A 12,905-nucleotide genomic window follows, 5' to 3' on the forward strand; every position below is an offset into this window, starting at 1 on the left:
ACTTTCCAGGAGATATTGCAATTGCAAAGCTGATTTTTAAAACATAGCTTAACATTTATATTTCATAAAAAATGAAGCAAATATAAAGAAATAAGTCATAATATTATCCAGAAGGATTTCAAGTTTCATTACAGTCACAACCTCTGTATTTGTTCAAAAAGGCTTCTGAAAATAAATTTCAGTTTTGGAAACTGACACAAAGACATGAGAAAACAAGTAAAACTATATTATATTCCTTGTCTAGGTCATTCCTCCCCCAATTCAAAACTACCTGTTTGATAGTTGAAACATCTATGAAATTGTAAACTCCTTTGATTTTTGCTGCTAAATGCAGTGAATTAAACATGTTGTACAATGCTGTGCAATAATATAGTATAATGCAAAATAGGAAACTATACAATAGCTACTATAAATAGGTATAATCAAACCCTAGTTAAGCACTTTAAGTTCCCATGACATCAGGTAACTGATAATAACAGGTGCTATCCAACTGAGTGACATTCAGAATAGACCCATTGAAACAACAGACTGAAGTTACTTTCGTGCATTGATTTCAATGGGTCTGCCCAGAACATGACTAATGTTGGATATCAGCCACAGAAACTTTTAAAATGCTGTTCTGCTCAGAAAAACTACCATGATTTCAATGGGCCCTACTCCCAGGGGTATAATGTTTGTGATTCAGGTGCTAAACTCTGCCTGAGTCACATCCTAACACACACACACACACACACACACACACACACACACACACCGTAAGTTAGGCAAGCATGGATTTAAGGGTTGTAGCCAATGGCAGGTTGCACAACCAAAAGTGTTTCTTCAAGACCCGGTTTCCACCAGCTTCTACTGCCAAATCCAGTGGTGAAAACTGGGTGGCTCTCCTTGTGCTAGCAAATGTGTTTTTGCTAGCATAAAGCCAACAAAATCCCAATTGTTTAGCAAGAGGAGAAACAAAATGTCTCTCCCACCCAAACCTTGAAGACTGAAATGATCAGACCATTACATCCTACAATACAATATAGAGAAATGAAGATTCTGGTTTAGAAATTGCACTGGCAAAAATGCAGACTTTAATTCAAGTTGTGCATTCTCCCATTTTTAAACTGTCTATAACAGGGTGACATTTTACCAAATGGTTTCTAACAGGTGTTTCTTCATGGTGTCATAATGACCTAGAATTGGAGCAATAGAAGCACAGCTGGTGATGCATAGATTCAGTAAACAGAGAGATTGTGAATGGCTCAGTGTCTGGGAATTGAATTGGCTCTGGGGTGTGTGCTTTTTGTGTGTTTTTTTCCAGATCAGATTGCAATGTAGTTTTATGGCAAGCTAGCAATCTTATGCACGTTTACTCTGAAGCATGTCACACTGTATTCAATGAGACCTATACCCTAACTGGTGTGTTTAGGATTGCACATTCTGTCACTCTCATGTAATATTTAATAATGAAAACCTTTTAGAGGAATAAACAAGATTTGGCTTTGTGCTCTACTTTACAGAAAGAAAGACCGTATCTACCATCAGGGAATGTCTGCTTCCACCTGCTATGCCCTATTCTCGTGCCTTAGGAGGCTTTATCAGAAGATGACAGAAGGACAGAAGTTGGGGAAGGGGGTGGCTAGATACTAATCTCATTGTCTTAGGGTTATTTTCACAGTTTGTCATATGCCTCTTTGTAATTTATTCCAAGAATGTGGAATCTTCTTGCAACCCAAGGGCCACAATATCTCAAGGGTAACCTTCTGGGAGCCATGTACCAGTGGGGTGTGTGGCAAGCAAGACGTATTGTCACAGGTAAAACCACAAGAGGAGGATGCAGAGAAGGTTCAGTGAGGGGTGGAGCCTGGGGAAGGGGTGTGGCCTGAATCCCAATGACCTACAGAGGCCTGGTGGGCCACATTTGGTTCCCAGGCACCTGCTTTATATGCTGTCTTAATTTTCTTTGATATATTTTGAATGAATTGTTGCATTGTGTAGTAGGAATATTATAATTGTTGTTATGCACCATGTCTATTGTACGATTGCATTGAAGTTTTGTTTTCTAAAACAGCTCTGAAGACAGATGTAGAAACAATCAGTCATAAAACTGACAGATTTTAAGCACAAAACCAGTTTCTTTAAGTTTTATAATACCATTTTCCATTTATGCAATGTCACCAAAAGTCTTTTTATGGCTTGGAGTGTGTATTTAGGATAGAGGGCAACTGCTACAGTGTTAGATTGGGTTTCATATACCGTCTCTTTCATTACATTTATAGCCTGTACCACCCCAAAAGACTGAATGTGGGTAACTTCTCCTCTTGCAAACAAACAAAAACCCAGCAAAACCAAATAAACATGTTTGTGGCATATGATGTTCCGGAAATCATAGTAATTATACATTTCTTTAGACTTGGAGAGCTAACTATTTTGCAAGAAATGAATGGCTGGTGTTATCACTAACACTTGTTGATTTACCACTAAAACACAGCTTGTTCACAATTTGGTAAACTTCGGTGCAAAAGAGCCCTGCCAAGGACTGAGGAAGTGGTTGCTTCCTCTGAACTTCTCAATAAACCAAGAATCCCGTTACTGATTTATATATAAAGGAAATGTTCAGTCACTCAAACACTTCCATCTCAACTTTGTCATAAATCTAACATGATGTGCAGTCTCTCTCTGCTAACTTATCTATTATTCCTGCCAGATCTACATTGGGGGAGATTGAATTAAAAATGGTAATTGAATTTGGGGGGGGGAGGGGAAATTTCCATTACATGTTAAACTGGGATTTTAAAAGTAAATGAGAGTTATGGATTTTCAATGACTGTGCCAAAAGGGTTCTTGAAACAACTAGTACAAGTTACTTGTCAATAATATCCCTCAGTATATCTCATTTGTTATAAACAAAAAACACGAGCAAACAAACAATTTATCCCTCACACTCCATCTATATTTCTGAACAATTTCTACTGCCACTATCCATATCATGGGGTGTAAACTAGGGAAACCAAAAAGGCCATGATTATAAAGACTATGGTCAACAGTAGTATTGATTGAAGTAACAAAGGGGTATGCTTGAAACTCCTCCCGCAGTCAGCACCCAGTTTGCAAGAGAACTTAAACAGGGAAGTAGGTTATAACTACGTGTGGAAGTGCAATCCCATTGAATTCAATGGGGCTAAAGCAGTCTAGCTATTCACAATAACGAAGCCTTTATAAGGCATTCAAGTTTACATGAAATAACATGATTTGCTCTCAAACGTTAGGCATTTTTGAGATTTGTTCCTTCTTGATTAAATTAAATTAAGAGGAGAAAGAGAAAAGTATGCACAGAAAGCCTCTAGAGATTTTGAATAATCTTCAAAGTATCAGTCTCTAATTATCCAATTAAAAATTGCAACTGTAAGTAATAAGTATGCCAGACTTTCTTTCCTCCTCCCCTCCTCCCACCCGCCAACTGCACCTACTTTCTCCAAAACAGTTACGTTTTTAAATAATAAAAGGCACTTCCCAGCTCTTTGGCAGCAAAAGTAGTCTTCAAAGTTTGCTTTCAACTACATGCATGTTTTTTTCCATCTGTGCTCTATGTCACCGCAAGGTTTTCTAGATATTACAGTAACGTCATGACAGAATCTAGACCAGTGGGTTGTGAACAATCTTAAGGATAGCATCTACAGGAAAACAACTAAAAGATATAAAAGTCTTCCCAGAAAATAAAAGCACCAGAATGATATTCAAATCAAGGAACAACCTGGAATGAAAAATAAGAAATAGCTATCTATGCTCCTTTGGAATTTTGGCATTTTCATTTCTCATTCTCCACACAGTAACAGCAATGCAATTCTCTTTCCAGTTCCTAGAATTGAACCCTGTTGGTTCTTATCTGAGCAGCTAAGAATTGTTCCTTAAATCCCATGACAAGAGAATCCTGTGAAATTAAACACACACACACACACCCTTGGTCATTGGCTTTTTAATGGCAATTCCCTTAAGATGCTCGGATGCAAGCAAAGATTTAAAAACGAAAACTAAACATAAATCCTTGCAGTACAGCCAATCACACACTGGACAGTCACTCTATCCCTGTTTCATTCACATCTGTGCCCAAAAGCAAAGCCATAAATTTTGTCTACAATCCAAGTCCGTTTTTTTAAAAAAAAAAAATCTGTACTGTAGCTATGTTCAAGTTTGAGAAGATCCCTTGCCTTTTTCTTTCCCTATGAAAAATCTAGCCTTTGCAAGTCAGCGTACTTTTTGTATGTTTATTTCGTGAACATCTAGACGCAATGAGGTGGTGGCTGAGGTCCAAGTCCTGGCAGACAGGTGCTCATATCACACAGCATAAATGCAAACAAACACAGAGAGTGGTACTTAGCACCTATGCTGGAAGTCTCAGAAGAAAAGCCAAGATCTTAATTACTCGTGGATTAAACACACACACACACACACACCAAGAGAGAGGTGCACTCCTAAAAAGATTTATCTTCAGGAGATAATTCTACATGCAGAAAGTGTTTCTTTAATGGAGCACATCCTGCCAAAAGCTACCACAGTTATATCACCTGAAGTCACAATCTAGCACCCTTACTTTGTGTCAAATTTATTGTCTACACTAAAATTACTGCATGAGGGTTCATTTGTTGACTTTGGGGTCTTTTCTCCCAACCCTCTCTCTCCTTTTATTGTACTCCTTCTGTTGGGTTGTTGTTGTTTTTTTACTTTTTATTTTAGACTCTTGAGATTCCTCCCCCCTCTAAAACCCCAATAAAAACATTTATGCAGGGAATATACTGAACAGTCCAACGATTTTCCTGAGCTGTAATTGATCTCAATCAAATAATTAGTCCACAATACTTCAGTGAGTTACAGCAGGGAATTGGACTCTTTTGTTTAGATCATATACCATTCCATCTTTGAGGAAACAAAATACAAATAATATTATGTTGTACTGGTATAAAGCCATCAGTGTCCATGATGCTTTACAGAGTACAAGAAGGCAAAGCCATGTCCAGTGAGTTTACAATCTCTAATTCAACACAGAGGGATGGAAAGTCAGGCAGTATAAGCAGAACGTAAGAAAATAAGAGAAGCCCTACTGGATGACACACTATGTTCTCATAGTGGATCACCAGATGTCTATAGGAAGCCCATAAGCAGAACATAAACACACTGGGAAGATGCTAGTCCTCCTCAACATAGACCCATTCAAGTTAATGGCTATAACTAAGTTAGACTCATTAATTTCACTGAGTCTACTTTGAGTAGGAATTACTTAAGTACAACTGAACAGCACTCTCCTACACATGATCCCTAGCAACTGGTGTTCAGTAGAACAAGTGGCAAGTAGTCACTGACAGTGTTATCTTCCTTGTTTTTGGCACCCTCCTTGAATATGACTAATAGCCTTATCCTCTGCAAATTCCTCCCTTTTCAAGCTGTCCAAAGCCAGATTGGTGGCCATCACTACATCCTGCAGTAGCACATGCCATCATTCAACTATGGGATGTGTGAAGAAGTGCTTCCTTTTGTCCTTCCCAAGTACTGTACAGTGGTACCTCGGGTTACATACGCTTCAGGTTACATACGCTTCTGGTTACGGACTCCGCTAACCCAGAAATATTACCTCGGGTTAAGAACTTTGCTTCAGGATGAGAACAGAAATCGTGCAGCAGCGGTGCAGCGGCAGCAGGAGGCCCCATTAGCTAAAGTGGTGCTTCAGGTTAAGAACAGTTTCAGGTTAAGAACAGACTTCCAGAACGAATTAAGTTCTTAACCTGAGGTACCACTGTATTCCAAAATTCAGGGTTGTTGAAGGGGACTGGGTTCCAGCAGTATAAGAGAGTGAGAAAAACTTTTATCCACTTTCTTCCCACCATAAATAATTTGATACCACGAAATCATGTCCCCTGCTGACTCACCCCCCCCCCCACACACACACATTTAAAAGCCCTAAACTTTATAGCCTGGCTTCATAAGGAGGTTGTTCCAGCCCGCTTTCCCTTTCTACATAGGGAAATAATATGGGATTCTTTCAATTACATGTACTAAGGAGGCAATCATAGACCCACTTATCTGGAAGCAAGCTCCATTTAACTCAATGACTATACATCTATAGGACGGCACTGTTAAGCTTAGTTGCATTAGGTAATGGGTTGTTGTGCTGAAACACTTAATGAAAAAGGGGCAATCTGGGTATATTTAGTAGCTGTATATAGCACATTCTAAGGGTGGTATTCTAAGGATAGCAATTGGTATCCATCAGCTAACAGAAGGCATCTGTCAGTGAAATGGGGAAGGAGCTAATTTTTGGCCCCCATTTCTCTCCAAATCTTGCTTCAGAGTTTTGGTGGTCCCTATGGAGAAGACCTGGGGACACAGGGAGCTATAGCGGGAATCACCTCCCTCTCTGGTCCACTAACTGCCTTCCATCAACTGCGGGTATACAACCTTTAATATGTGTATATTATTTGCCAATGTTTCCAGCACTTCACAAGGATTATCTTGCTGCAACACTTACAGCAATCCTATGGTGTACCTAAGCATACTGTGTGCATATTTGAAGACGAGGAGTTAGATGCTGTGAATGGCTTGCCTAAGACTACCTAGCGAATTCACAGAGCAAGAGACAGGATTCACACCAGGTCCACTTTTGCTGTGCATCCCTGCTGGCATTACCCTAAGTACCATTTTCTCCAAGCTTGCCACAAACACCTGACATCTCTAAAGTGAACACTACAGCATTTTCTTCTACCTGATGCTAAACACGGGGCATAAATGAAAAGGGCTTGAGGGTTTATGTATTTTCCCCCTTAATTTCCAGGTGACTTCATTTATTAGCAGTTTTAGATCACTGATGCAGTGCTATTATGCAAGCACTTCTGGAATAAGATGAAACTAAACAAGAATCAGTAAAACAAGCAAAATGTGAAGCGAGAGAGCAGCATTAGGAGACATGTAGAGTGAAAATGAACTATTTTTAAAAGCAAAAGTGGAAGCGGGGATTAGAAAGACATTGTGGTCATTTCCTACGGATAGAACAACTTCTGCATCCATAAATAAATAATGCAAGCACACACACCTGTATATGTAAATAAGTGGATAAGAAGACGGGGATAGTTAAGTATTCCAGCTGTAGCCTCTTATTTTTTATATTTAGAATACTGATGAAGTTGGAGCCTGAAACACTTAACTGAATTCATTTATTTATATATTACTATTTGGCTGCATCATATACAGAGCCATCTTCAATGCAGTTTAATTTTGTTGTTTTTCATTCATTCATATATATATATATATATATATATATATATATATATATATATATGAGAGAAAATATATAGTGCCCTTGAACACTCCTCTAGATCGTTGTTAGCTACTGGAGTTCAAAGAAAACTAGTTCCCTCTCTTTCACAGAATAAACCAGGCAAAATGGACGGGAGTGAGAGTGAAAGCAGGATCCACTTGTTAGAAAGGGTGCTAGGGAAAACGTGACCTATGTGAAGAAAATGAAAGTCTTGCATTTATCAAAGAGCTTAATATATGTATCCCAAAGTCACAGGAGTAAGGTGAGATATTCCAGGACACTCCATGAATACGGATTTACACAGTGTCAGTATACCGCAAAAATCCTTATTCAAAGCGATAGTCATAAATGCCTAGCAGTAATTTCTCAAAACTGGTTATTTCAATTATTAACTTAAGTCAAAGTTTCAATTCAAAACGTTAAATCTAATTAGACTCAAAAGAAATTGTTCAATATAATTTATTCCTCTCTTTTTTTGCGCAAGCCTGTAATTTAACAGGCAAGTCTACAAGTCAAGAATACCACAGATCATGCGTTTTTTTAAGTAAATGGATCAGAATTGGTTTAAATTCAAGCATTTTAGCTTGTTGGGTTTTGGTGTTGAAATAACAAATAACTAGATTAAAACAAAATGAAGCCTTTAAAGTTTGGACCCTATGTTGTGAAATAAATAGCATCAATGCATTAGGGCAATGCAAGAACAGATAAAAAGTCTCAGGTCATCATAAATACCCTAATTTCAGATAATCCATTAAAAACACACAGAGAACAGCAACAACAAAAAGCTAAGTGTAGTACACTGGTAGATGCTTCTCAACTAAAATGGCTTTTTGCTTGATGTGCATTACGATGATTATATTCCGGCATTCTGCCTCTCCATTCCAGGCCTTTGTACAGATGTTTATTCTTTTCTCTCCTATTTGGTTATTATGGTTCATTATGTTGAGAGAATAAACTGATTGAAATGTTCAGAGAGATGAGTACCGCAATAAAATGTGTGTTGGGAGGGGGTTGGAAGGAAGCAGGCAGGGAGATGAGGGCAAAGGGGGATTTTATCATGCTTGAGCACTGCTGCCTCTGAAATGATGCAAAGGAACCAGGGGTAGCTTGGAGGAGAAAGGAGCCTAAAATGCACATATCTGGAAGTCGGGGGTAGGGGGAACCATATGCCAGATACAGAGAGAGAAAAGAGGGGCGGGGGAGAGAGAACGGTTCTGTGTTCCGATGTAAACTTCTGGCAAGAGCTGGTTTGTTGTCAGGTTCCCAGACACAAAATAGATGCTCTGTTCACTAAGCATGAAGCCCTGCAAGGAGCAGGGAGCTCAGAGGCTCTTGGCTTTCCTCAAGTCTCATTAGGTCTGCATATTAATGACTTGCAGTAATATAAAGCAGCCCTTGAACAGGCTTTCCTCTCTCCCCCCACCCAACCCTGTCTTACAACGCACCCAGGCTTCTCGTAGCAAAAGAAACAACACACTTGGAAGAGCAAAGGGCTGAAAAACCAACCAGCCAGCCTCCACTCAGTCTCTCAGTGCTTCTGAGGAAATTGAGTAGGGTGGGATTCACCTTCATGTCCTCTCTCCAGATGGTTTGGGCTACAGCTCCCATCAGCTCTAGCCGGCCCTGGCTGGTGCTCATGGGACATGTAGTCCAAAACATTTGGAAGGGACCCAGCTGAGGAAGGCTGTTCTAGCAAGAGAGGAAAGCAAGACATACACACTTCCTCAGAGGATCACCTTGAAAGGTGTAACAACCAACAGGAAGCCCCTTGAATTTTTGTGACTTGATCGTTATTAATGCAAAGATTGGATTCCAAGACCTCAGCTGATGACAATTCAGAAACAGCTGGCACTGAATACTGTAGGGTGTGCATGACAGCTACGTAAATGCCAAAAGAACCCTTGCTCCTCTCAAACTGGTGGAAGCAGCTCCACCACAAGACTATGCTCTCTTTTCATCCAGAAGCCGGTGAAGATCAAATCACCATGTACCACACAATCATGAATCCAAATATCACAATTAGATGCAGCCCACTTATTGGCTTATAAAAGCCAGGTTAACAAGATAGAAAGTAGCATCCTGCAAGTGCAAGGCATCACATATTCAAGATAGCCTGTGAGACGCTACTGATCACCACACACGCACACACACACAAACTTTCACCATTCAACTGCCATTCAATCATGACTCTTTTGCTGCCTCACTTTTTCTCATTCAAACCCCTAGGGGCACACTCCTTGTGCATCACTCAACAAAGCCTGCTATCCAGTTGATGCTGCCAACTGCTTTGAAATCTTCTCAACAGCTTTTCAGACGATCTTTTTTTGCCTGCTCCCAAATGTGTCAGTACCTCTGTACCTCTAATAGGCAAGGAAAGTCCACCACATACCATTAACATACCAAAACTCTGTAGCTCTCAAGAGCAAGCCAAGGTTGTGGTGTGTGTGTTTTTTAAAATCACACACACATAAATATGTATTAAATGGAACACTCTTAAAACCCATCCATGCATCTGCAGAAAAAGACAACAAACACTCTGTATCCCATTACTTTCAGGCCTATTATTTATTTATCTATCTGTAATTGCCCTTGCTGCCTCGCTTATTAAAAGATCAAATATTTAGATTCCCCCTTATCAGACTTACCAGAGGATTGACCTCGATTAGTGGCGTCATGATCGCTGTCTCCTTGCTCACTGTCTCCATGACCACTGTCCTTAGAGCTTACTATGTCTGCTTCCTGGAATGCAGAACTAGAAACATAAAAAAGCGCTTAATATTTGAACACCCAGGAAAAAGGGAAAGTCATAAAACATTCTTCTGCCATCACATGGCCACATGTGGAGCTGCACTCAGCCAGACCTCCCGCTCACAGCACTGATGTTGCTGTTGCTGATGTTGCTGCTGCTGAGAAGCTCTTTCCATCAGAAACAAAACTTGTACTTCCAGGCATTAATAATCCATCTGGACAGTCAGTAGCCATTATTACACTGCCTGTGCTACAGAGTTGTTATGAATAATTTGGCTGAATTTGCTTAAACTGGGAAGCTAATTTCTGCACAGGGAAGTCAATACTATATGCCAGTTCTTGAAGAGAGGCTCATAAGTATTTGAGGCACGTTTCAGACCAGCACAAAATGAGATTCCACTCTCTTTTCAGGTAATCTCTGCAAGACCCACCAAAAGCCATAATTCAAAGGTGTTCATTCAGGGCCGATTTATTTTGCTTAATGTTCCTGTCTGAACAAATTCATTTTTATATTCCCAAGCTATTATTCGACATCTGCAGTAAACACATTTCCACGTCCTCCTTCATACTTGCTGAAATACATCTCAGGTTGTGCAAAATTAGGGCCATAATTTAGGAAATCAGGAGGTCCTACCTGTTTACCCGCCGTGGTCTATCAACTAGATAACTGAGCTCTGCACGCTGGTGTTTAGTCTAGAAAAATAATTAGAGAAAAATAATTGAACTCCCAGTGTGTTTTTTGCAGGCAAAACCAGTTTATGCATCTATAATTATTATAATGGATCTATAAGTGCATTATAGTTAAGCCATTGAATACCCAAGAAACAAGTATCACTGGTGTATCTGAGTTCCTTACTTCCCTTACATTGGCGAGGACTGAAATAATAGCGCTAAGGCAAATAAACAAAGATTACTCTTGAATTCCATGCCTATACTGAATAGCAATGGGTGAAAAATGTCAAATGAGGTACTACTTATTCTGAATAATAAACCTACAATTTGAACACCACTGTGTATTTCATTGCAGCATATGGAAAGAAGAAATACAAATTTATTTATTTATTTAAAAAAAGATGAACAAGGAGAATATTTCTTCTTAGGTTCTAGAAGAACAATTTTTCAAATATTATCAAAAATTCTTCATTGGCTTCTCCAAGGTGCAAAACACTGTTTTCTCTCAGTAATAGACACAGAGAGTATACACTCAATTAAATACCCAGCAGACCACATTTTAATCGAAGAATGTTAAGTCCAGATTATGTGATCTGCAAAAATTCTTTACACACCAGGGTAACACAAAACATGCATAATGTGGCAGAATGTTGAGCTTTGATAGAAGCTTGCAGTTGCATTCTTTTGAGATGGTTCTTTTATAACAAAAAATGCTTCATATGGAACCACTCTGCTAGAGTCATGAAAAGTTAATTAATAAATCCTTAATTCTTGAATTAATTAAAACTGCTGCCTGGTAGTTAGATGTTCATAACCACAAGAAACCCCACCACTCTCACCACAACCTTAATCATACAGGCAGGCACTTTGAGATGTAAATGGCAGCTTTTTAATTAAAACACACACACACAAACTTTACTGCATTGAATAGAAGCATCATTACAGAAACTATTTCAGATTTGGTGTTCCTGAAAGGAGCAATAAAATAACTAAAGGACCAAACGAACAGCAAAAAATTCCCTGACATGCATGGATTGGTCTGCACTGAGGGAAAATAAAAACTGGCAGCTGACCCAGGGCTGTGTTGCTTTGATACAGAAAAGGAAGAAGCTAGGCTAGCTTCATTCAAATGCACATAGTGTGGGCGCTTGGCTGCAACCATTTCTAAGATGCTCCCCAGTGCACAATTGCTTCTGCCTCTGAAAAGAAGCTACTTACTGGCTGAAACCAAAAGGTGCCTCAAAACACACAGAGCTGTCCAAGTAGCCTGCTCTGAATCAGGATGGAGCAAGATGGATATTTAGGAGGGGTGTGTGTGTGTGTGTGTGTGTGTGAGAGAGAGAGAGAGAGAGAGAGAGAGAGAGAGAGAGAGAGAGAGAGAGAAGGTGGACAAGGCATGTCTACACAGAAGTAAGTCCCCTTATGTTCAATGGAGCTTTTCCCCAAGTAACTGCACATCATGACAGCCTAAATAACAGTGAAGGAATTAGAGATGGTGCAGATGAAGGAAAGCTGCACTGCAGTTTGATGGCAGTACAGTGGCTGGAAATGCATGTGTTGCTGGAGAGAGGGCATAAATCAGCTGACTACTCATCTGCTACTACTTGCCACAACTGTAGTAGTAATCTACAGCCCACTTAAGAGAACTGAACTGAGCAGCAGGTTGATAGTGCCAATTAATAAATGACAGTCTGGAGACCTGTAAGCATTTGAGCAGGGAGATTATAAGGCAAGTCAATGCTAGTAACACTTGATACCAGTAGTAATACCAGTAGTAACATTAATAATTAGAGAAAAATATGCAACCAGTTAAGTGAGAGTTCTATGTGCAGCTGCTCAGGAGTAAGCCCCCTAGAAGGCAATGGGACTTACTTATGAGTAAATATTAGTTTACTCGTCACTTGACCACCTTGGAACTTCCACCTAATTTAAGCGCATCAGGTTCCAGCACTGATAGTTGCTAACTGTTACAGCTCAAGAGCCAGTAAGATATAATAGGGTGTCAGACTAGGAGCAGGTGAGACCTAGATTTAAAACTCTTCTCACCCAAGAAGCTCATTGGGTGACCATCATTAGGCCTGGTCTACCTCTAAAGGTTGTTGTGAGGGGAAAATGGGTATGGAGAACAACATGTGCCACCTGCAGTTCCAGGGAGGAAAGGCAGGCCTGTTGTAAGTCTAGCAAAAGATAGTGAGGG

At 39.7% G+C, this 12,905-nt stretch overlaps 1 protein-coding gene across 9 annotated transcripts in view; it reads right to left on the minus strand.

Moving 5' to 3' along the window:
* The window catches only part of PCDH10 (protocadherin 10), a 56,784-nt gene that overhangs the window by 40,222 nt on the left and 3,657 nt on the right, over positions 1-12,905 (minus strand). For all 9 annotated transcript variants that reach the window (XM_081209254.1, XM_081209253.1, XM_081209252.1 and 6 more), the window contains exons 2-3: positions 10,671-10,729; positions 9,934-10,040 (exon numbers count right to left, since the gene is read on the minus strand). In XM_081209254.1, the coding sequence (XP_081065380.1) occupies positions 9,934-10,040; positions 10,671-10,729 (166 nt within the window). The remainder of the gene's footprint in view (positions 1-9,933; positions 10,041-10,670; positions 10,730-12,905) is intronic.

The sequence above is a fragment of the Podarcis bocagei genome, assembly GCF_964188305.1.
Source record: "Podarcis bocagei genome assembly, chromosome: 9".
In the NCBI taxonomy this organism is placed as follows: domain Eukaryota; kingdom Metazoa; phylum Chordata; class Lepidosauria; order Squamata; family Lacertidae; genus Podarcis; species Podarcis bocagei.